This window comes from Oryzias latipes, chromosome 2 (assembly GCF_053564925.1).
Source record: "Oryzias latipes strain Hd-rR chromosome 2, Olatipes_Hd-rR_3.1".
Lineage (NCBI taxonomy): Eukaryota > Metazoa > Chordata > Actinopteri > Beloniformes > Adrianichthyidae > Oryzias > Oryzias latipes.
In genome coordinates this window covers 42,461,181-42,486,149 of record NC_136238.1, presented here as the reverse complement: position 1 = coordinate 42,486,149, position 24,969 = coordinate 42,461,181, and the positions used below count along the sequence as shown (strand labels likewise).

The following is a 24,969-nucleotide window of genomic DNA, read 5'->3' as shown; positions in this document are numbered from 1 at the left end:
TTCCTCCACTACTCACTACTTAGTGGACCATATGCTGCGTTCGCCATTTTGTAGAGCTGTCCGAATCTACAATTTCACAATTGAAATTTCCCAGAAGTCTCTGCGAAAAACCAGCCTATATTTTAGCAAAATGTGAAAATGGCCAAATTCTACATTTCGCCCACCAAGCCGTAGGTCCTGCAGCCGTCCTCCCATCTTTACTGGATTTAACAATATTTTTTGGCTCGATTCATTTTTTTAAAAGATTTTTATCCTGCTGTGATGTCATCATCTGTTGGGGGGGGAGGGTGTCGTTCACTATGTTAAAAATTCCTTTTCCCTCCAGGAATGAGGTGTCTAGATCTCTATTGAAGTCTATAGGATTTTTATGGGTACTAGAAAGTGACGGGGGAGGGGTCGCTCAGTCCAGTTCTCATATAGTCAATGGTTCATGTTGTTCATTAAAGGAGTGATCAAATCTCGATAAGGTTTAACAGAAAAAGGGGCTCATGGCGTGACGCATCGGTAGAGCTGCTCCTTCCTGGTGGTTGGAACCGGGCCAGATGGTCCTGAACTCCTGCCGGTGTTTTCCTCAGTGAAGTGAGAGTGAAGGCGGTGTTCATTCCAGGGCGGCAGAGGGGTTTAAGCCTCTGGTCATGTGGGGATCAGCCGTCACCTAATCCCCTCAGGAGGGAGAGAAGGAGCCAGAGAGGAGGAAAGTCGGCGTGATGCCTTCACGGAAATAACCGGACAATTCTTATTTTTGACTTATTTTTAATGATTTTCACATCGTAGTTTGCTTTTCGTAGCATTTGAGACATCCCAAAGAGTGGAACATTGACTTTTTTTCTCCTTTAGTACTTTCTGCTCATGAAAAACTGCATTTCCCCTCCAGATTTTTAAACTTTTTTTTGCTTTGATTTCTATTTATTCACACCTTGGATTCTTTTCACTATGCTTCCTTAAACCTTGTGTGGACCACCGGCCTGATTCCCTAAACCTGCCATCCTGGACTCTGGTTCCCTGCTGGTATTTGGCTTCCTCCCTCTGCCCTCATGGCTCAGTCCAGCTCCACCACAAACCCAGACGTGTCAAACAGAGCGCTCGAACACAGCCCGCTGTCCATCTGCTCAGACCTGGACGCCCAGGAGGACGTGGAGGATGAGGAGGTGGAGCTGGCCGAGGAGGTGGGTGAGGACGTCCTGATGATGGGCGAAGCTGAGGGTGGAGCTGAAGACCAGAACGGTATAGAAATGTCCCTGCTGTCAAACGTAAGAAGAAAGACGGAGATGGAAACAGCTGAGGAGGAGGAGAGGGTTGTGGAAGTGACAGAATGTCCTGACCTTTTTGTATCAGTCGAGGCTGATGGAGTAGACCTCCAAATCAGTGGTGACCACGAAGCACCACAAAGGGTGGAGTTTGAGGAGAAAAAACTGAATGAAGAAGAAAGTAACTGTTCCTCTGAAGACAGGCCTGCAGGGATATCTGATCACCTTCAGGACGACACTGCAGGGTTTGAAGGAAACACCTCAGAGGATAAACATCTGTTTGCAGCTGTGAACCTCACCAAAACCCCACACGTCACCTGGGAGACTCCAGTCGACCAGGAACCGGCAGAGAACTGTCAGGGAAGCACCACAACCTGCAGAGCGATGCAGGACGAAGCTGTCCAGGAGAACGTTCCAGAAGCCGCTAATTCAAGGTTAGAACTTCCAGAAGTGACACCTGGAAATCCAGAGCCGCAGCGGTTAGTGGCGGGTTCTGAGCAAGCACATGAGTCCAGAGGAGGGGTTGAACTTAAGGAGATGGCAGTGAAGGCCTATGAAGTGATGGATGTAAAGGATGTGGAAGAGGGGGAGGAGGGTGGGGATGAAGATCTTGGGCAGCAACACAACGAAAGAGAGCATCTAAATGGACAGCAAACAAAACCAGAAGTGCAGAGTGGAGAGGAGGGGCCAGGAGGTGGACAACTGAGTCAGATAAAAGAGGGCACCGTGGAAGATGACCCGGACCAGGAGAAATCTAGATCCGAGGAGAAAACAGACCAAAAGAATCCAGTTCTGCTTCTCACAGATCTCAGTTCAGACTGGAGAGAACATCTCCGAGAGGAGCTGAGGCAAAGAGGCGTGGTGGAAATGAAGGAGGAGGCAGGAGAACCGGAGGAGGTGGAGATGGCAGAAGATCCTGTGACTGTGTTGGATGATGAGATTGAGGACATGGACTTGTCTGCTGTTTCAGGCCCTTTACGTGACGAGAAAGAAGGTTGGGAGAACGTTCAAGTCCGAGAAGAAAAGAGCCGGAGAACCGGAGAAGGAAACGATGGGAGCGAGAACACAAAGAAGAAACAGGAGGAAGACGTGAAAACGGATCAAACAAACAACGAGAAGCCAAAAAATGTCAGGAAAGTGGAAGAAGAGAAGAATGAGAAGCAGAAAAATGTCCAAAAAGAAGAAGCGAAGGAGGACAAACGTGTTCAAAAGGAAGAGAAGAAAGAAGTGACATGGAAGGAAGGAAACAATAAGATGAAGCTGGACATCAAAATAAAGGTGAAAGGACTGAAAGAGGTGATGGAGAATGGGATTTGTCCACAACAACAGCTGTCTGGGAAAGAAGAACAAGCAGGAGCAAGAGTGACCTCACTGAGGAGAAAGGACAACGACTGGATCATCAAAGAGCAACTGGAGAGCGTAAACGCAGCGGAGGTGAAGGACTGGAGAAAAGACCTGAGACCGGTCCGGAAGGACGTTTGGGAAACCGCAAAGGGGGCGGGAGAGGGGTTCAAGAAAGAGGTAGTGCCGGAGGTGATGTGCTCGCAGAGGAAGGAGGACTGGATCAAGGAGCTGAAGTCGGTGATCAGAGACGAGTCCAAGAAAAAGGTGGAGCAGGTGAAGAAGAAGCGGGTGGTGCTAATGGACGAAGGCCGTTCGTTCATCCCGCAGCAAGAGAGGCGGGAGGATGTCAAACTGATCTCCCACAAGAAGGTGGAGAGCCCCCCACCCGTACTGCGGAGGGACAACAGGACTGGCCAAGAGGAGGATCACAACATTGCTCTGTATGTGAAGGTAAGAAACCAAAAATACTACACTGTTGGTCAAAAGACCCTTTAAGAATTACATCTCTTAGGACATGTTGGGTAATTTTTTTTGTTTTGTTAAAACGTTCACAAACGGTCTGCAGTGAAAAACGTGTTACGAAGCAAGAGCTTCCACTTTACTGCTGCCATCCATCCATCTTCTTAACCCACTGAATCCCTTGTGGGGTCCCAGAATCTGTCCCGGCTACTGTTGGGTGAAGGTGGGGTACACCCCGGGCAGGTTGCCAGTCACAACTTCTAAAAAACAGTTATAAGTGGGGAACCACAGGATTTCATCTCCACAGTTTTGCAGATGATGTTGTCCTTCTGGCTTCACCCAAACTTCATTGTGCATGGGGGGGGGGGGGGGGGGGGGGGGTTTCAATGTCGTGACCGAAGTCAATGTTAGTGTCTTTGAGTCTGAGGTCAGGGTTCATGCCCACTTCAACTATCTTTGTTTTTTTTCTAATGAGAGGACACATGGGATCACCGGATGAACAGGGTGTAGCTCCTGCAGAAGCAGCAATTGAACCCAAAGACAAAGACCTTAATAATTTATTGGTGGACACTAGATCTCATCAGTGATCTAGAGCTTTTAGTTAAGAACAAAGTACAAGTGATTCAAAAATGTTTTCACCACAAAGGGGATGTGTCTCTCCACCTCTAAATCGAAATTGGATTCCGGTAGTATTTCATACAAGTCTTGCAAAGAGCAAATGTTCTATCAGGTATAAATGAAAATTATAGTTGTTCCAGGGAGATTAGGGGACTCCAGGCAGTGTGTGACCTATCAATACAATAGGTCAAAAGGGCGTAGACAAGGAAAGACCATGAAAAATCGTACAGCTGTGTCCAATTTACTTGTCAAGTGCACACATCCATTTTATAAATCCACTTAATTCAATTCAATTCAATTTTATTTGTATAGCCCAAAATCACAACAACAGTCGTCTCGATGGGCTTCGAAGTAAAACATGAACTCAAAAGGATCATGAATACAAAGAGTTCAATAGGAAAATACTAAAATGAACTAACAAACTGACTAAGCTATACTGGCATCCCTGCCCTTAGACCCCCCTTCGCGGTAAGGAAAAACTCCTAACAATACCGGATTCCGGAAAAAACGAAGAAACCTCAGGGGTGAAGGAGGGATCCTCTCCCAGGACGGACAGGCGATTTACCAGAACTCTTAGAGAAGAATTAACTTATCTAAATCTACAACTACATATATAAAGTCCAGCAGACGAGCTTGATCCAGCCGTGGTTGGGGGGACAGTCAGGGGCGCTAGTCGAGCCGGAGACATGAACCACAGCCAGGTGTAGGAGCAGGAGCAGAGACGAGGTACTCGGTCAGGAACAGAGCAGAGACGAGCCAGAGACGAGCCAGAGGCAGGATCCACAGCCAGGTGTAGGAGCGGGAGCAAAGGCGAGGTACACAGAGTTGGGGCAGTTGGTACGTCTTAGTTGGGGTAATGGGGTTGCTGGAGGCTATCATGCTACTGTTGTGTGAAGGTGAGGTTTATTAGTACATTAGTCCATTGCAAGTCAACACCAACACTCACATTCACACCAGAGGGACAACATAGAGCCATCAATCACCCAATGAAGCATGTTTTTGGACTGTAGGAGGAGACAGGAGAAAACCCACACGTGACCGGGGAGAACAGACAAACTCTGCACAAAAACAACCCAGCCAGGATTCAAACCGCTCTGAGGTACATTTAGAAAGTGGAGCAGTCAAGATAGAGAACTTTACAATCATTTAATTACCTGATTCTATCAGGACAATTCAGAGTCTTTCTTAGGAAGCCACAGTACATACATTCCACGATTTCTAGGGTTCATTGGGTTTGGTCCAGTCTTTTTACAAAGCTGCTAGTCTTGTTGTGAGCTAGCAGATTTGAACCTGCTTTCATAGGGTCGTTTTGTTTTAGTTTTCTCTGACAAAAACTGACAGCTCTGTTTGGTCTTTGTTTTCCAATTGTTTGCAGTTGTTTGCTTATATTTTGATTTTGATTAATGATGCTGTCACGTCATCATACATAAACAGTATCATGAGTCATCTTCATTAAACAATATCCAGCCTTAAATAAGTGAGAAACAACTGGCAGTAAATTTGCCGCTTCAGATGCTGTGTTCTACTTTTGCAGCTGTTTTAGAAAAAGTGTAAAAAAGTAATAAAGGACATAACAATTTTCATAGTGTAATACTGTAAAGTTATAGATTGAAATTGAATATCAGGCTACCATTCACAGGGGGCATGCTTTTAGCAAGGGGGCCAAAGTCTGAGTTTCCCTGTGCCGGTCCCCAGCCTGGATAGAATTCAGGGCTATGTCAAGAAGGGTATCCGGTGTTAAAATCTCTGCCAAACTGCTGTGTGCTGTGGCGACCCCTGACAGAATAATCTGAAAAGTGAACAATAACAACAACAGATTGCATTTGAACAACAATACCAAGTAATCGGTAATGTATCAAGTTATGTACACACTGTGCATGCGTTTACTATCCATACGTCACAACCAAATCCGGTCCCTAGTTAATCGTGCGTTTGATGGAAGTTTTGTAGGAAGAGTCTGAAAACTGACTAAAAAACTTGCGTAGCAACGCGTGGATAGGAGAGCTTTGAACACGGAAGCCTAAAAACGCGCATTTACACTTGTTTACATAGACTTTCTGTTGGAAGCGATCTTCCAAATGAGCATTTCAGAGCCCATTGTGAACCTAGCATTACAATGAATCATACTGTCTTAACCTTCAGCGCCACATTCCTTTCTGTGGCTTAAATCCAGTGGGTGGGATAAAGGAGGATAATTGAATATCTAAGAACCACCTCACTTGGACCATAACAATCTCCCTCTCCACACAATTCCATCCTTTGTCCAAGGCTGTCTTGGCTCTGCAGACAGGGACGGTAGGGAATGTTCTGGAGCAGCTCAAGCGTCTCATTGTGTGGAAAATCAACAGATGGAAGATTTTAAAGTTATCAGCAAATGTAGTCGTGTTTGCTTGGTTTGTATGAGACATTGGGTAAAGGTGGAGTACCTGTGTTCTCCTGGTGCCTACAGGGTTAATATCTGCATTCTCACTCTGTAAGCCGATTAGCCTGCTGTTTGGAGCCATGAGCTTAGACCCAGTATTAGCACCAACGACAACAGACTCTGTTCTTGTTACCGCACGTACAAACCGGTCTTACTGTGCGGTCACTAACTCAAGGAAATTGGTTCTTTCCCCACAGACTCATGATTTAAAAACTTGTGAGTGTAGGGTAGCGGCTTAGTGATTAGCAATGCTTCCTTTCGACTGAAAGGTTGCTGGTTCACATCCTAAGAATGGCAGGATTAAATCCAGGTGAGGGATACACCAGTGTTTGCCCCACCTTTGTGAACCAACTGTGGTGCCCTCTGGAGAGATCATGACCTCAGTTGCTACAACGGAGCTGCCTAGTTGTCACAGTACTAGGCAGCACTTAGATCTGAATGTGGAACTGTGAATAGGCTCTGCTTGAGCTGAACGGATCCTGTTCAAAATCAATGAATTAAAAGAACCAAAAGAAAACATTTCTGGTGAAATATTTTAGAACACTCCGATGTTTCAATTTTTTTATTCACAACAATTCAGCCTTTCCTTTTAGAGTAAATGCTGGAAATGGTGTATCCTTAGTGCGTTGTTATCTTCTTAGAAGAGCTTTACAATCACAGTGTCATTCACCCAGTGGCACACACACTCACACACTGATGGTGGCTCCACTGCTAAATACTGGCACCAACCTATATTCACCAGAGACCGTGTGGGGTTCAGTGTCATGGTCAAGAACACTTCGACACCGGGCTAGGCAGGAACCAAACCTGCGATCCTCTCGCAAATCAGACACGGTCAATCAGAGGTTGACCGCCCTACCTCGGCACCAGAAGAACTGGAACTGGAAAAATACGTCTTGGACTTTATATGACAACATGTACTCATCCATTCATCCATTTTTCAAATCCCTTTCGGGGGGATGAGCTTCCTATCTCAGCCACTTTTGGGTATAGACAGAGCCAGGAAAAGTCGCCAGTCCCTTTGCAGGACCAAAATGTATTTAAAAGATTTTTTTTTATCACATACCCCCTCTGTCCTCATTATGGTATCGAGACATTGAGTGTATGACCAACGAGCTTGACGGATTTTAGGATATCTGGACTACTAAGATCATTAAAACTAATGTTGTAGAAGACATTGGGCCCGTCATTAAAATTTACTACCATAAATCGACGACGAAAAATCGAAAACGATGACTTTGTAACACCCGCACCGGACTCTAGTCAACAACCCAACACTTCAGAGTAGTTGCTGGCAATCAAAAAGCCTTTTGCAATGGAGTGACACACTTCACATGGCATGACTGAAAATAGCTTTTTTTTTTTTAACTAAATGGAAATATTCCAAGTCTCTTGCAAAAGTTGGCACACAGTTTGGACAGTTCTAGGTCATTTTTTGTTCATTCTTCTGTCAAGTTAATTGCAAACTACCGGTGACTCAATGGTTTTTAAGTCAAGAGACTGTGCTGGTCACTTCATGTTTACAAGGTTACCATCATATTTGACCTCGGTTGATTGTGGCATTGCCTGGGTTTGTGTTTGGGGGTCATCATTTTGTTGGAGGATGAGACTCCAACCAACGGAGTCCCTGACTGGTCAAAGTTCAGCTGTTTGACGCCCAAGCAGTTGAAAGTTTAGCATGTGTTCAATGGTTTGTACATAGAGCCCAAAAACTCACTTAAAAGCTTTCGTAGCGACACGTAAATGCGATCATTTTAGATGCAGGAGCCCGAAACCCGTTTTTACAGGCATTTAAATTGACTTTTCATTGATAGTGATCACTCAAACGCCAACTGCCAAGCCGGTGTGTACAAGTCACCAACCTTGGATCCAGCAAAGTAGCTCCATACCACCACACTGCCACTTCTATGTTTGACGGTTAATGTCACATACTGTACAATGTTGACTAACTAAAGCTCACAGAGTTGTGTCATTCTACATTCTGTTTCAGCACCGCTTCATTCAGACAGACTGTAGTAAAAAGCGTTTTCTGACTTTTAAGGCTTGATCAATGTCTACTTCCCATAAACAACTTAGAATTGGAAATCTATACTTTATTTCCTGGTACACTCGGTGAAATTATGTAGTGTACAAATGTTTCTGTTATAGGAAAATGTCAGGTCTGGTCATATGGATTGATTGGTAATCCTTCGAGCTACAGCTTTACTCCACACCAGACCCCACCCTTCATGTGTTACTTAGAAGTCAAGAGGTTGACACTCTGGAGACATAGGGGTGGAGAAATTGGCTAAAGGTTATATCCATCACATAGGAGTAGTTTTCCTCTACAGAAAAACATTTAGTAGATTTAGACACACAAATACTTTCAAACAAACTCCGTTTAGCCTAAACCAGTATGACAAATGTTACTGCCAACTATCAGTTGTATATTTGATGATCTAACCAGAAATGGACAGAGTTTGTGTCCAGATGGTAAACAGCATTGTGGGCTTGGCATTTGTGACACGCACACACAAAGGCATTGTCTGTGTGGGTCAGCGGAGTCAGTGAAGGCGAGGAGCAGACAGTCAGACTGGGTGTATTTGAGAAGCCTTCTGGGTTTGTTGTCACAGACCGACTGACTGGCTGTGGCTCCCGTCGGACTTTCTCTCTGTCCCGGTTTTGCCTGACGTGACGGATCGTCATGTCCTGGTTTGACATTGCTAGAAAAAAACTTGGCTTCCCTTCTATCGAGTTGTTTGTGAAGGTAAGTCAAGATATTCCTTTAGGATTTCAAAAGTGGACCTCAAATGATGTCTGGAGTGTTTGTCTGTCCTGCTGGTTGCAGATCTGAAATTTAAGGTCAAGACTGTTTGCTGGACAGTCAATTAAGATGATCTGTCTTTGTAGTAGAAAAGTTCATGAAGGAGCCATCTGGACTGAACTGCCTCAGACAAAACGGAGCAGATGATTGATTCATTTTGTGGCCGTTATCTACGACCTGAAAGCAAAATCTTCCTCTTAGATTAAGTTGATTTTCTTTCAAATGCTTGTTTACCCCGCTCAAGTGCAGCCCAAGCGGGGACACTCCTGGTCCGGGGGTCTCCACCTCTCTCCTGGTCTGGCTTGTCGTGCTGGGGAGGATCTGGTTCCTCTTATGATCACACGGTTCACTTTGGCAGCATGCATGCATCTCCACCCCCACATGCACGTACATGCACACTGTCACACGGCTCCCTGTCTGCTTTATCCCTCCTCCTAACCCACAGTGTATCGATGGACAGATGTCTGCCGCTCATCTTAGTGTCAGAATTTCACGTTTGGATGTAATATTTGTCTTTCTGCAGATCTAGCATACATTTTGCACAGCTTAAATTAATAACCTATTCAAATTAGCAACTCAGCACCTGTATCCCCCTCCCTCTTTATTTCTTTATTTCTTTTTCTTCTACCCCCCCCCCCCCCCACACACACACACACTTTGCCCCTCTCCCTCCCTTTTAACAAAAAGAATATGTATTTATACTTTTAGTTTTAGTTTTCAAATCATCAATTCTTTTATTCCTTGTTGTCTTTCCAACCTTCCTCATCCTCTTCATCGAAAACAAACATCCTCCCTTCTTTACATCCATGAACCTACTCTTTCCTGGTAGCTCCAACATCAGCATCCATCTACCAACACCATCACTATTCCTCTAAAAAACCATCTTCATCTGCTGCCCTGATAGATTCTGGGTTCTATTCATCCTGGTAGGCCAGTCGACCTCTGAAAGGAAGACTGCCGGTTTGATTTCCGCCATATATCAATGTGTCCTTGGGCAAGACACTGAACCCCACCTTTCCTCTGGTGGAAAGTTGGTGCCAGTGTTTGGCAGTGGAGAATAGGTGAATTGAACTGTGACTTTAAAGCACTTTGGGCCATTAGGGAAGGTAGAAAAGCGCTATACAAGTTTACACCATTTACCATTCGCCTCCCCCTCTGCCTCCTGTTTCTGCATCGGATCAACCGTCTCTAAAGGATGACTTTTCCATAGAAAGATCATAGATCTGTAAACACGTGCAAAGCTGCAGATTCTTAAACGGTTAAGTTAACCTTTGATGTCTGCCTTAATTTTCGTTTTTTGGCTCTTAGAGAAGTCATTGGCAAATGAAGTCACCTTAGACACAACTAAAAACTTTTATGATTTTTTAAACAGGAAAAGATCAAAACAATCTGGCCTGGTTTTAGCAGGTTTCTGTTCTGCAGTACTTTAATTTTCTTGGATTTATTATGTTTCATTGAAAAACGTCAAACTGGTTCTGCTACAAGAGGTGAGGGTTGATAAACTCTTGGTGGGCAAATTGGTGAAAATGTCTTTATAAACACAGAAAGTATGAAAACACTGACAACACCGACCTACTTTCTGAACCATTGACCTTTTGTGTTTGTGCATCATGGGAAATGAAGTTTAAGTTTAATTCAAGTGAGCTGTACGTCACAGTTTACTGATTTAAAGAAATAGAAAGGACTGTATCTTATTTGGTCGTATTCAAAGGTCTCCACAAGTTTTCACCACATTTCTTTTTCCATTTTAGATGTTCAGGGATGTTTATTTCACAGGCAGGAAAGGAGATAAGTGATGGATGTTCCTTTCACCAGGCCTGGATTTAGCCAACCTTACTTTTTGGTACAGGTAGAATATCAGGGGATTGAGAGAAAAGAAAAATAACCCATAACTAATGCGTCCAGTTCCAGAAGAGAAGCCAAAAGGCTCTCAGGTTTCTTTCCAAACAGTAATGCAGCTCTGTGTGTCTGTATTTGCAGGCAGGAGGTGATGGGGAGAGCATCGGAAACTGCCCTTTTTCCCAGAGACTCTTCATGATCCTGTGGTTAAAAGGGGTCATCTTCAATGTCACCACAGTTGACCTAAAAAGGTAAAACTCACACACCAATATTGAAATACTACCTTAAGGCCACGTCAAACATCCAAGATGTACATTTTGTGCATTTTCCATGTATGTCATTTCAAAATTTCTTGATACATACGTAACATTCTAAAGTGTCTTTTGCATCGTCATTCGTTGATGTGCGCAGATGTCCGTTGAGGGTTTCAGCCGACGGACTTTACATTAATTCGGTTTTAAGATGTCCAAAAGTTTTGGTCTGTTGATAATTACGTAGTTTATGCTTGTTTTTCGTAGTTTATACACCACTATTACGTCAATCTTATGCAAATGTATGTGAATTTTGTGAGATGCATAGACAAATTTGTGTCTTTCCACGACCGTTCCACGTATGTCTAACTGATTTTTCAGGCATGAACCGCCGATGTATGACTTTCACATTCAAATATGTAATTGACGCATGAATCACTAATGAATTGGGTAACACTTTATATTAAGATTCCTTAAGAAGCTTTGTTAACACATTAACAAGCATTATAAATGAATTTATAAGGTGTTAGTAAGACATTTATTAGTACAATAAGTCTAATAAGGTTTATTAAATTACTTAGTTAACACATTTACAAGCATTATTATTAGGATGTTTTCAAGATGCTAATGATGCATTTATTGATATTATAGATGCCTAACAAATGTGTCAGTGTTAATAAGCTTAATAAGATTTATTAACAACCTTTGTTAACAAATTAAGAAGTATTATTATTGTTTGGGGTTCTAGTAAGATATTTATTAGCATTATAGATGTCTTGCAAATACCTGAAAGTGTTAATAAGGTTTATTAACATCTAAAGTCAGACCATTGTCTTCAAAATCCATATTACTAAACTGCTTATAAGCTTTACAAATGTATTAATTAACTTTGTTAATAGTTTATTAATTGTTTTGCAGCACCTCATCTAAAGTGAGGACAGATTTTACCACCAACAACCACAATGCATAAAGCTTGTAAAAAGAACTTTATGACATTTAAACAGACTAAACATACACAAATCGTTCTGTAAAAGATATATAATAATTTAATTCAGACAAATACACTTTTTTTAAAAACATATAGACTGGTGTTGGATGACTCTAGCATCATAGCTAAGGATAAAGTATTAGCATCTATCCTGAGTGAAACATTCATTGCAAATCCGATCACCAGGAGACAATTCTCTGCATTCAATGCCAACTGCATTCAACCACTGTTGCCTTGCTTCAAAGTCTACAAGAAAGTTGCACAAGCTAGTAATTTTTGAAGACCACTTTAGCAGCCATGCTAAAGCTAACACGCTAACGACCGACTGGTACAGAATCAAAGATGGGCGGGGCTTTTTTCGTCACCTGTGTGAAAGCAAAGTCTAAGAGGCCATTCAATTGGCTGAAAGCGAGCACTCCTGCATTGCTGATGAGTTTGATTGACAGATTCATTAGCCAATGGTGACATTAGTTAACCTGCCCTTCTTTGATTCCTTTCAGAATCAAAGATGGGCAGGTTAGCGTGTTGGCTTTAGCATGGCTCCTGTAGGTTTATTGTCTTCGGTCTTCAAAAATTACTAGCTTGTGCAACTTTCTAGTGGATTCGGAAGCAAGGCAACAGTGGTTGAATGCAGTTGGCATTGAATGCAGAGAACTGTCTCCTGGTGATCGGATTTGCAATGAATGTTTCACTCAGGATAGATGCTAATACTTTATCCTTAGCTATGATGCTAGAGTCATCCAACACAAGTCTATATGTTTTTTAAAAAATGTAATTGTCTGAATTAAATTATTATATATCTTTTACAGAACGATTTGTGTATGTTTAGTCTGTTTAAATGTCATAAAGTTCTTTTTACAAGCTTTATGCATTGTGGTTGTTGGTGGTAAAATCTGTCCTCACTTTAGATGAGGTGCTGCAAAACAATTAATAAACTATTAACAAAGTTAATTAATACATTTGTAAAGCTTATAAGCAGTTTAGTAATATGGATTTTGAAGACAATGGTCTGACTTCAGATGTTAATAAACCTTATTAACACTTTCAGGTATTTGCAAGACATCTATAATGCTAATAAATATCTTACTAGCATCTGACACATTAATAAAGCCTATTAGTTTGTTAAGTTAGTCAATAAAACTTATTAAGTTTATGAACACTTAGGCTTGTGTCAGACATCTATAATGCTAATAAATATCTTACTAGAACCCCAAACAATAATAATACTTCTTAATTTGTTAACAAAGGTTGTTAATAAATCTTATTAAGCTTATTAATACTGACACATTTGTTAGGCATCTATAATATCAATAAATGCATCATTAGCATCTTGAAAACATCCTTATAATAATGCTTTTAAATGTGTTAACTAAGTAATTTAATAAACCTTATTAGACTTATTGTACTAATAAATGTCTTACTAACACCTTATAAATTCATTTATAATGCTTGTAAATGTGTTAACTAAGCAATTTAATAAACCTTATTAGACTTATTGTACTAATAAATGTCTTACTAACACCTTATAAATTCATTTATAATGCTTGTTAATGTGTTAACAAAGCTTCTTAATGAATCTTAATATAAAGTGTTACCCAGTGGTTTTAACCTGGATCATTCGTGATACATCTGCGAAAATTTCACATAAAAACGACAACTGTTCTCACTTTTCCTACGTAGATCATGTATGACCAGTTTTCATCTGTGCGATATGCAAAAATGTATGTAGTAGGTGTGGGACACGGCCTTATAGACCACTGACCTTCAACATTTCCTTTGAAGGCTCTGAGACATTGAGTCTGTTGCAATGCCAACAAATATCGTAATAATGCGAGTTATGTTGTACTTTAACCATATCAACATAATCGTCGGAAAATCCTGGCCCACGTGATTCTGAAATCCCGTGACTCTTTCGGGTGATCTGTGTACATAATGACTTAGCTTTCAAAACCTCTCGTCTTTGTAAATATCATCTGTTAGCATTAAGCTCTTCAGGTGTCTCTTTATTATAATTTAGTATAAGCTTCTATTCTATTGGAAATTTTGAACTTTCATTTATTTTATTTGCTAATTCTTGACTGAGCTGCCAACCTGAATTTCATTGTGTGTTTCTTTTAGCAATGATGATAATAACTGTACATTTGTTGTTTCCTGTGCTGATGGTCTTAATGTTAGTTGTAGGAATGTGAGAACTAATATGTTTGCAAAAAATAGGCACCACATTGCTGCTATTCTTTGTTTATGATCCGAAAGGAAGAAATGTCATTACCGAGTGTCATGACGCCATTTTCCTGGAATCCGTTTATCGTGCGCAGACATTAAAACTTTAAAATACATCGGATACAGGTGGATACACGTCAAGAATTTCTGAAGAAACACACGTATATTTGACATTTGGTGTGCATATCAACAAACTCTCTGATGAAACTGCCTAAAGATTTTTATGGACTTTTGTATTCGAAGAGCCGTTTTAGATGAAACTGATCATCATGGTTTGACTGGTGTTGCCAGGAAGCCGACTGACCTACAGGACCTTGCTCCAGGCATCAACCCACCCTTCATAACCTACAATGGGGAAGTCAAGGTGGATGTTAACAAGATTGAGGAGTTCCTGGAGGAGAAACTGACCCCACCCCGGTACACAATACAGTGCTGAAGAGCTTAACCTTAGTGATTTATCAGATTTTTACCAATCTGCTTCTGATCCAATTTAGGATGAACTTATCTTTATTCCTGTTCATGTAGGATTGCCTTTAATATAAGTCCTAGCGTTTTGTACTTGGTAATAGTTGATTGACGATTTCAGGAAAGTTGGGTTATATAGACCGTTAGCCTGTCTGGGTAAACAATCGGGCAGACCATGAATGGTGAGTTGTTGTTCCACTGGTACATTAAAACAAAGCCTTGTTTCCACTGAGGGATCTGCTGTGGCGCATGTGGGGGGAAGCTAACAACAACAACAATGGAGATCATCCAGCAGCTTATTTTTTTCCTCTTGGCTTTTGGTTTTTGGCATACAAAGTTTTTGTGACTTTGGGGTTAGGGTTAGGGTTACTTATGACTGCACTGCACCGCTCAGTGTAAACAAGGCTTTAGTGTGCTTCTTTGCAAACACGCAATCACTTGCTTGTATTAGTTGTTATTGACTTGGCGGGACATGATGTCATCAAAAAACAAAAACATGCTTGTCAGTAGCTGAACTGTTCCCAGTTACACCATTTAAAGGCTGACAATTCTTCTGTCACATACAGTAAATCAAAAGGTAACACCCTCATTTGAGCCCAGTTTCATGATTTAAAATGAAACCTAATGATGAACTTGCTAAATTAACCATAGAATAACTGGCGTCTGTGTTAAATCAAGCCATGAGGGCTGTTTGCATGTATTCCTCTACTGAAGTAGGACAGTTTTCCATTGTAGTGAATGGGGAATAACTTCATTGTGTAAGAAGCCACCCAATGGTTACCAAGTAAACTTTTCTGGTTGCAGTAGTTGAGTTTTTGAAACAGTCTGAAAAAGGAGCTGAAAGTGTAGCACCTTGTTTAGGACAATAGTACACAACCCATCCATCCATTTTCCTAACCTGTTATATCTATTTCGTCCCAGATACTGTTGGGTGAAGATGGGGTACACCCTACAGAGGTCACTAGTCTGTCATCGGGCACAACCCAACACTTATTTGTGTAAATGGTTTTCCCATAGGAGACAAGTTCTTCCCCAATTGAGTCAGAGATAGAGAGCTGTTCTGACTGAGCTTCCTTAAAACGTGCCAAACTGATTATTATCTGTCAGGATTCAGGGTAGCATCTCAATATCTGTAGCAATTAGTGAGTGGACAGCGTTGTAACAAACTCTGCATTCAGGTTTCTTCAGCTGCTTTGTTTTCTCTTTGGTACCAGCTTCCCCACACTAGCTGCCAAACACCTTGAAGCCAACACAGCTGGAATTGACATATTCGCCAAATTCTCAGCTTACATCAAAAACCCAAGAAAAGACACCAATGACGGTAGGAAACCATTCCGATGAGGTCAGTGGATGTTACGACTGAAGAGATCCTGAAGGTTCAAAGAAGCAGAACAAAAAGATAAAGAAGGCTTGGTCTGTTCTGGGTTGTGGTCTAAAGGCCTGTTCACACCGGGACGAATTTCGCCGGCGATTTTCGCCGACGTTTAACGCCTCGTGACTAAACAAAGGGCCCCAATGAGAGTGTGCACACCGACGCGAAAAAAACGGCAGGCGTTAAAGCGTCAAAAAAAAAAACGCCTCGGGTTCGTTTTTTTTTTTCGACGCGTCGCGTCGAAATCTACTCGACCAATGAGAACGGCGCTTTTGCTCACGTGTCTGGAGCTTCTGAAGTTACAGTAAAACACAACTTGGGGGCGCTCAAACAAAACTGCCTTGCTGAGCACACATACCAGCGAAGAAGATAGACGCCAAGTAGCGTCTACACAGCCGCGAAGCAATAATGACGGACATTCTAAAATATCCCCGAACCAAGCACCAGTTGGAGCTACTGGTGCTTGAAATATTCATGTTTTCTTTGTTTGATTCTGACAAGCGTGTAAATACTTGCTCTCTTCTTCTGAGTGAAAAGCGACTTTAAGAAGCGTAAAGTTGCGCAGCGCCACCTTGTGTACAGGAGTATTTCTGTTTTACATTAAGCGCCATCTAATGTCAGGGAATGAAATTGCATGTTCACTCCACTCATCGTCAGCGAAAATCGCCTGGGTGTGAACACAAAAAACGTGGCGAAAAACGCTGGCGAATAACGCCTGGCGAATATTCGTCCCGGTGTGTACGGGCCTTAAAGCTAAAAGAAGAGTTTTTGTAAGATAAAGACCACAATGGATTGAGGCTACAAAATGAATCTATGGGCCGACCTCTGATCAAATGGTTGAAGGTTTGGTTCCCACTCTTCATGTCCATGTGTCAAAGTGAACCTAAGGGGGGAAAACAATGAACCCAGCTACTGCTCCCATTAGTCTGGTAGACAGATCTACACAGTCCCCACTTGTGTCGTTGTACTGACCCGACACAAAGAACTTTAAAACAAATCAAACCAACTAAACCTTCAACCCCTCGAAGAAAAACAGACTAAAAAGGCAGAAACACAAGCCTCATTTCCATTGAGCGGCATGTTTTGGTCTGGTCTTCTACAGACCACACCGGTATTTTGAGTGTTTCTATTATGAAATGGACCCATTAAGTCAAAACGAACCGTATCATTTTTGGGTCCCTGTTAGGCCTATAGGCAAATGGAACAGACTGCCGTGACGGTCCAACTTGGAGTGGGAATCCTCACCTAAATTGCCTGGACCTCTCTAAGTTGGACTGGACAGGGTCGGACCATACCACTCAGTGAAAACAAGGTTTTTAGAACACCTTGTCCACAATTGTCTGACAGGGATCATTGCGATATAAAATCAAATGTTTGGATGATCCAACACAGGTCACCGAACAGCACATGATAACTTGAACACAAATACATCCTCATTTCTTTTGTTTGTCCGTGAAATTCACTACCATTCACCATTTTTTTTGGTTCGTCCAAATCTACAATTCCAAAATGCAGTGCCCTAAAAAGTTCAGGGATGTCTTTGGGAAAAATTCACTATATTGGTAAAGAAAACCTAAAATGCATTGCATTTGTAGGATTTTTGGGATTTTTACTTCGGGAAATCAGTGATTAGATTAGCAATTGGCAAGTATGTGTCTGAATTGCATTAAAATTTAGGGCACTACATAGCCTTTTAGGTGTTAGGGACTAGTGAGGGAATTTGGACACGACCCACACATGTGGCTTAGCATTCATTGATTAGGATTAGCATTTGACTTTAACTTTGAGGACCTTTTGGCTGTGTTTAAACACAATATTTGAAGCTCTGCTTGCTGTTTGAACACCTCCCATTCTGCTTCTCTGCGATACCAGCCTTAGAGAAAACCTTGTTGAAGTCTCTGTGGCGCCTGGACGACTTTCTGAGGACCCCCCTGTCCGAGGAGATTGACGCAGAAGCCTCTGGAGACCTGCCCGAGTCGTCCCGGAGCTTCCTGGACGGGAATGAGCTCACCCTGGCCGACTGCAACCTGTTGCCCAAACTGCACATTCTGAAGGTTTGGTACATTTGGATATTTGGTTTTTCCCACTAGGGGATTGTCAGCAGTACCAACACCTCTCTGCATGTTTTCCAGGTTGTGGCCAAGAAGTACAGGGGCTTTGAGATCCCACCGGAGATGATAGGGGTGTGGAGGTATCTGAAATGTGCCTATCAAAAAGAAGAGTTTACCAAAACCTGCCCTGCTGACCGGGAGATCGAGTGGGCCTATTTAGACGTCGCAAGAAGGATCAAATAGGATCGGTTCACGTCCATCTCCTCGATGCATCACTGCGAAGACGTGAAGGAAACGACTGAGCAAAAAATCAACAAGGAATGAATGAACAGAAGGAGAAATGAGCTGCAGTATCCTTAGGGGACTCTAAGAGAAGAAAAGCAGCTCCAGTAGATAGACATAGCCCATCTGACAATTATTATGAGATTTTTGTACACGTAGCCTCAACACCATGATCATTTTTAGGAAAAAAAATTAAAACCACCGATTAGGTCACTTGCAGACTGATTTACAATTTTGTTTTTTATTTATGTGTTTTTATGTTTATCCTTCAAGTGGAACCAAGTTTCCTGCAAACACGACACTGACTATCACTTGGAATGTGAGTGGCATTCACACGGGTCCATGTGTACTGCACCCGAGTACACTTGAGCCCAAAGTCTGGCCATGTTGCTCTGCTCTGTGCTTCAGCTCATTTAGGTGAACTGTGCTGAAGCTGGCTTGCACAGGTGCATCGTTTACCTTAGTTTAAAGACAAACACACTACATTTCATAATAAAAAATACACTTTTAGCACGTTTTCCACACATTCTTTGTTTTTTATGGTTTTAACACAAATGTTTATTTTTATTTTTAAGGTTAAGCATTTAAATTTGAGTCTTTAAATCATGAGAATATTTGAATCAGTTCTTACTGAAAATCTAAAATAATAATCTGCCAATCAGCAGAAGTTACGAAAACAGATTAGTAGTGATTTAAGGTCTTTGTGTTACTATAGAGATTAAACAGTTCAATAGCCAGCCTACAAATGGCTCTGACAGACTGATTTTTCTGACTGTTCATTTAATTTTGGTTTGAACTTTAATCCACTTACATTTGAATTGCAATCTATTAAGTAAATGAATGTAACCATTTGTATAATCCTACAAAGCAATAAACAAACGTAAACTATAACTGTGGTATTTTCTGACATCAATCCACCTCCAGAAACCCAAGACTGGATGCTTTGGTGTTCTCTTTGGTTCGCTGACACGCCGTCTTTGACATTTAAGTTATAAAACTGGACTTTCTTACAATTATATGAATGAAAATGATGTTATAGATGTGATTTATGTAATAAACCTGTCTAGAGTAAAACACAATCAAAATACTATTTTTTCTCATTTCCTATTAGTGGATAATGAAGCTGGACATTGGTTGGTTTTCAGAAAAACCCAACTCCTCGCAATGCTCCTTTCCTACTGCACCTTTGAGCCAGAATTTCTCCCACCACGAGCTCAAAAACTCACCAAAATGTTTACGCGCCTAGTGCCCGGTAAAAACGAATTGTTGGCACGTCCATGAACTTTACTCAGTCAGCCTTCGTCTATAGGACTAAATGAAGGACTAAAGTTTATTTATGAACAGTTTTTGATTTGCTTCAACAGTTCAGTTTAGGATTTTGAACTCTTTGTCCCGGTAAAAAGCCGGTGAGCTGAAGAAAAACGACATCTGGGTCTTTCATAGCCACTGCAGGTATTTGCAATGTTAGAGGTGATCTTTATTTAAAGCTTGCACACACACACACACACACACACACAAACACACACACAATTAAACACACACAGTACACTGTGTTTGTCTTCTGATGGAGGGTTAATTTGGGGCGTCTCTTCATGCGCCTCAAGCGCACATCGTTGCCTTTGATCGGTGAGTGTCGTTAATGATGTCAGGATTTAAATCAAAGCTGCCGCCCGGCGGGCTTGGACATATGTCGTCATGGCAACACTTTCCAAGCACTGGGAGGTCAAAGATATAAGACGGGACGGTGCCAGTCAGTCAGTTGTGTTTGCTGTGAGCATCAATGAGCAAAAAGTCAAAACCCCACAAAGATGAGTGGGTGGAGCTCTGGGTGGAAGGAGACGTCGGGATGGCGGCGGGAGAACTCAGTTCTGGGAGCAGTACTTCCAAAAACACACTGTGGAAAAGAGAAAAGGTTTTAGAGTGGAGCAGCCACGAGAGCGACTGTTACGAGCTGATTTAGCAGTCGAGTTTGGCCGATCTTTAGTTTGCACGACAGGCAAATGTTTACTTTGGCTCCAATAAGCTGAATGGCTCCAAATGTGGGCTCTCACATAATGATGCTTTTATTGACCTTGGACAGCACCCAGTCCTGCTTCTGGACTCTCCTCACCTCTTTTGTTGGTCTTCTTGGCTTGTGGAGACTTCCTGAAGTTCCTGCCGCTCATACTGGAGATGTCTGCACTGGCTCTGGACGGGGTGCTGGAAGCTGCCGATAGGGTCGCCGTGGTCGGCTTGACCCCGCCCTCTGCTGCGGGGAGCTGCAAACATCAGAAGGACAAGAAAATGAGGATGAAACCATCAAAGCAACAACGTCAAAATCTTTTTTAAACTGCAGGTAGAGCCGTCTTTGTAAAGCTCATCCCCTGACATTGTTGTTGTTATGACTATTGTTGCTGTCATACATATTTGTTCTATTGTGTGGAATAATAAAGTTTAAAAATAAAAAATAAAAAGAATAAAGCTCATTCTCTGTTCTGTGGTCATGTGATGTTTTTTTAGGATAATTTATTAATATTTGAATACTCCTGTTGATTGCATATCCTTGCTTTTAATGACTGATGCAATTTTTTTAAATGGTTGAATAAATTATGCTTTTCTTTCATGGAGTTGCATCAGTGTCGATGGCGTTCTGTGGCCTGCAGGCGCTACCCCACCTCATCCTTGCCACCCCCCTTTTTACCCCCCCCCCCCCCCACTGCCTGGGCACATGCTTCAGGTCCTTCACCCTCCCCTTCTGCCTCTGACAGCCTGCTCAAAGCTGCTCGTGACAAATTCCTAAAAAAACAAACACTTTTTTTCAAAATGGCGGCATATCTGTTGGTTTTGATCTCCGTGGTCTTTTCTGATCTTTTTCTCTTTGAAAAATTCAACCTGGTGACCTTTTCCTGAGGTCAAAGGTCGGTTGTGGTTATAGACTTGACAAAATTTCTTTTTGGCTCAAATAAAAGTTTTCTTTTCCCATTTTCTGGGAAATTGTATAAAATCGGCAAATTTCACACTTTCACAAAATGGCCGCCAAGCCATGGGCCCTGTGGCCCGACTGGTGTGTTTTGTTTTAAAAGCGGATTCTGAAATATTTTTTGAGCCCCATAAGAGATTTTTAACCCAATCATTTTTTATGGTTTTGGGTCACGCTGACCTTTGAATATTCTGAAATATATAATAAAATACGTACCACTTTGTCTTTCATTTTTCTTCCTGGGCTTCTGCTGTTTGCTGAAATGAAGAACAAACCAGATTCTTTATGGTGCTTTTAGAATAACTACCATAACCGGCACATCGGCGCTAAAATGGCGAGCTGCTGTACCGTTGGGCATGAAGGTGATGTGGGAGCTCAGGGTGCTGTTTAAAGTTCTCTGCGCTTCCTTCAGAGCCGAGATCATCTGCAGCATCTTGGACAGTTTATCTGGATTTCCAGCGTCTCTGAGGACTCGGCGTCTCCCGGCGGCCCTGAACGCATCCTGGACAGTCCTCCCCGCCGTCTTATGAGGCGTCTCTGCTGATCCGAGTCCAGCTTTTCTGGCGTTCAGGAGCCGGTCTTTGGGGCGAGCGCTCAGGCTCCACGCTGAAGACCGGAGGGGGACGACTGGAGCAGAAAGGGCTGATGGAGACCCAAAATCTACCAAAAACAACAGAAAGGTCTTCAAAACCTTTTCTAGAACCCCTGTAGGACCTGCAGCGGGCATTATGGGAATTATTAGAATTTTGTGTAGATGTTGGTGTGGATTTACTTCCAGGAAGGATGTGGAATGATGTCACTAAGGTCATTTGAGGTCTCTGCCTTCCTGTACTACACGAGTTAGCTCAACTTCCTGCCTCCTTAAGTGGTTCAGGCAGTAGTGCTAGCTAGCTAGCACCCCTTAGCTAGCTACCTAGCTAGCACCTGTTGCGTGTGTCCAGCAGACGCAAAAAAATTAAACACGGCGAAATTACCAAGAAAAACCGTAAATGCCAGTCTAAACAAAAAACGAATTCCTGAACAGGGGAAAAAAACCCGATAACATTGATCTTGAATCAAAATGTCAAAATAAACAAACATTTAATCAAATCAAACCCGTCAGTTGAGTTGTGAACGTGCACATTAAATTTCCAATTGAATGAATGTCTTGAAGGGGAGTAACATCAAATCATTAATTACAGGCCTTTTTTATTAACCTTTTTTTTTTGTAAATAAATGGCAGCTTGCTCAGGAAGTAATGGACTGAACCATTGTGAGCTAAAAAGTAGGGGTAGGCACACCATGACCAAAACATCTTTTGGGGTTTTACAAAACAAAAGTAGCATAATCTTGCAGGAAGTATCCTAATCTATTGCTTTTTGCATCCGCCATCTTTCTAAAATACACAAACACACCATTATTAAAAAAAAAAAGAAAAAACGCAGAAAATACATTGAAAAACCTGAAGTAGTGCTTTTTGCCTTATTTAGAATGGTGCAGTATTATTTTTTAAAAAAACAAGCAACTAAAATATATTCTACAATGTATGCTTCAGTAATGAGGTGTGTTATTGCTTATTAATTGCTCTACTTAAGGAGCAGTTGAAAAGAAAGTGATGTAGAAAATCCACTGAGCTGCGTGCTCTGAGCTCTCAGCAATGGGGACGGGAAGTGGGGGCGGGATTGCTCAGAACCACCACAACTCAGAGATGAATTTCTAATAAACTCCTGCTGCTCTGCATAAACTATGTCCTAGAAAACGACACAAAATCATACAAGATCACTTAGGACACTTTAAAAGTAGATTAAAATAGGGTCACAGTGCACACTAAACACATTCTTTTCTAAATTTAAAATAAATTAGACTTTAACTGACATTTAGCCATTACGAAAATGCCGTTTTCCGTCCCTAGAACTGATTATTTTATAGTTCATGATTTTATATCAAGCAAATGAACACACACAAAAAAACACTTTTTCCTCATTGTGAGCTGCTTCTTTTCATTCCTAATGCAAAAAAAAACTTTCAAAATCTCCCCAGAGTTCTGTCTTGCAGGCTGCAGAGTTTCTGATGGGTTTTGTCTGCTACCTGACAGACACACTTCGACCCTAATAGGTGATGTAAACAGCTGTTTTTCCATGGTAGAAAAGTCTTGAAGTGCAAAGAAAACCCATTTTTCTGTATGAGATGACAATGACTGACCGGATCTGTCCTCTGACAGCACCTTTTTGGGCTGAACTCTGGATGCAATCAAACAAACTACCGTTTCTGTAAGAGTTAAACCAGTTGACCAATCAGGGAGTTGGATTTGACATATAGGTCACGTCCCATTTCAAAACACGGAATGGCCAAGAGCGAAAAAAAAAACCTGGAGAAAAATTCACACAATTTTAAACCAAACCACGTCCAACTGTGAGTACATGGGCTAGTATAGAGTAGCGACAATACAATGTGTACATCATATGCTAAGAACCCACAGTCAGCGCGTTCTTGTTCGTGCTCGGTGGGTTTCGCCTTTTATGACAAGTTGTACTTTCGTTTGACGGTAGACTGGTTGTAGCTTTCAACCCAACAGTTGTACTGCACTGAATCTACGGACAGGTAGACGGTCATGAAGGTGCATCATCATCATCATCATCATCATCATCATCATTTACCTAAATCCGTGGGTGCCGAGTCCACTTTAGTCCCAAGAATGACCAGAGCCAATAAAACTAGATTGATTCCCAACAGGGATGCTGGTCTTTTCGTCATACTGCCTACGATGTTTGATACAAATCTCTTACAAAACTTTAAACTTCTCCACAAGGGGTTTTGGTACTGCTGAGTTGATCCATCCAAACCCTACAAGTCCACTTCCACTATTTGATGGTTTGACGTCGGTCCTTAGAGGTCCTCAAGGAAGCGCCACCTTCCAAACTCCTGACTCGTCTTAGACACTAAGGTTTGTTTCTTCTATCTCCACATCCTCTAGGCTTGAAAATCCCCGTCAGTCTAGTCTGTCAACCAAAAAAACCCATCTCTTGGCTCATTTTCTGAAAATGCGCCCCTGGAAGAAGGCTTGTCAAGAGCGTTCCTGTGTCTCACGGGGGGAACGCTGCCTTTTTAAAGTTCTGCCCCCGACTGGACAACCAAAGGCTGACCTGACGCACGCTCCGGCGCCGCCCCTTCGCACCGAGCGGACTGGTGACATTTGGGGAGTTTGTTGGTGAGCTTTGTGTGTCCGGCCATCTTTTTCCACTGTGTGTTTAGGCCTGCATTTATTGTGTGTGTCCCGGTCTGTGTAAGCGGTGATAAGGTGCTTCTTAATATGTTTGCCGAGGGGCCTCTGGGAGAGAATGGCGCTCTGACGCATGAGGGCCCGGAGCCGCACCGGCCACACACCAGACACAATCGCGGGGGAAAACACACAGACGGTACTCACCGAGCTGTGTACGTAAACACACACACACACACAAACAAGGAGGCGGAAAATCTGAATCCAAGACGTCCAAACAGTTCTTTGGCTCAACTAATCCTTAAACAGGAAGTTGTGACGAAAGCATATTTCGCTCTTCTCCTCAACCTGCCATTGATGGAGGGATGAAGTCCAGATGAATGGAGGGTTCAGAAAGAGATGTGTGTGTGTGTGTGTGTGAGACAGTTGCTGGGCGAGAAGAATTTAGCTTTA

At 42.2% G+C, this 24,969-nt stretch overlaps 2 protein-coding genes across 7 annotated transcripts; one reads left to right on the top strand and one right to left on the bottom strand.

Moving 5' to 3' along the window:
* The first annotated feature begins 699 nt into the window (after positions 1-699).
* On the top strand, positions 700-19,250 carry LOC101175298 (chloride intracellular channel protein 5). Of its 5 annotated transcripts, none has more exons than XM_020701376.3 (7): positions 8,709-8,836; positions 10,645-10,742; positions 10,874-10,983; positions 14,483-14,608; positions 15,871-15,977; positions 17,901-18,082; positions 18,161-19,250. In XM_020701376.3, exons 2-7 carry the CDS (start codon positions 10,689-10,691, stop codon positions 18,320-18,322), a joined length of 741 nt encoding a protein of 246 aa, XP_020557035.1. In that variant the 5' UTR covers positions 8,709-8,836; positions 10,645-10,688; the 3' UTR covers positions 18,323-19,250. The 5 variants fall into 5 exon arrangements, 4 of the variants coding, with proteins under 4 accessions (XP_004086085.3, XP_020557034.1, XP_020557035.1 ...); XM_078939666.1 differs by lacking the exon at positions 8,709-8,836 and adding an exon at positions 9,895-9,954; XM_004086037.5 differs by lacking the exons at positions 8,709-8,836; positions 10,645-10,742 and adding an exon at positions 700-3,041.
* A 544-nt stretch (positions 19,251-19,794) lies between these two features.
* On the bottom strand, positions 19,795-24,379 carry urp2 (urotensin II-related peptide). 2 transcript variants are annotated; one of them, XM_004086028.3, is made up of 5 exons: positions 23,957-24,379; positions 21,669-21,980; positions 21,537-21,577; positions 20,472-20,619; positions 19,795-20,255 (listed from the first exon to the last, which is right to left on the bottom strand). In XM_004086028.3, the coding sequence occupies exons 1-5, from the start codon at positions 24,051-24,053 to the stop codon at positions 20,224-20,226; spliced, it is 630 nt and encodes a 209-aa protein (XP_004086076.1). In that variant the 5' UTR covers positions 24,054-24,379; the 3' UTR covers positions 19,795-20,223. The 2 variants fall into 2 exon arrangements, with proteins under 2 accessions (XP_004086076.1, XP_078795795.1); XM_078939669.1 differs by lacking the exon at positions 23,957-24,379 and adding an exon at positions 22,093-22,256.
* Between the last annotated feature and the right edge of the window lie 590 nt (positions 24,380-24,969).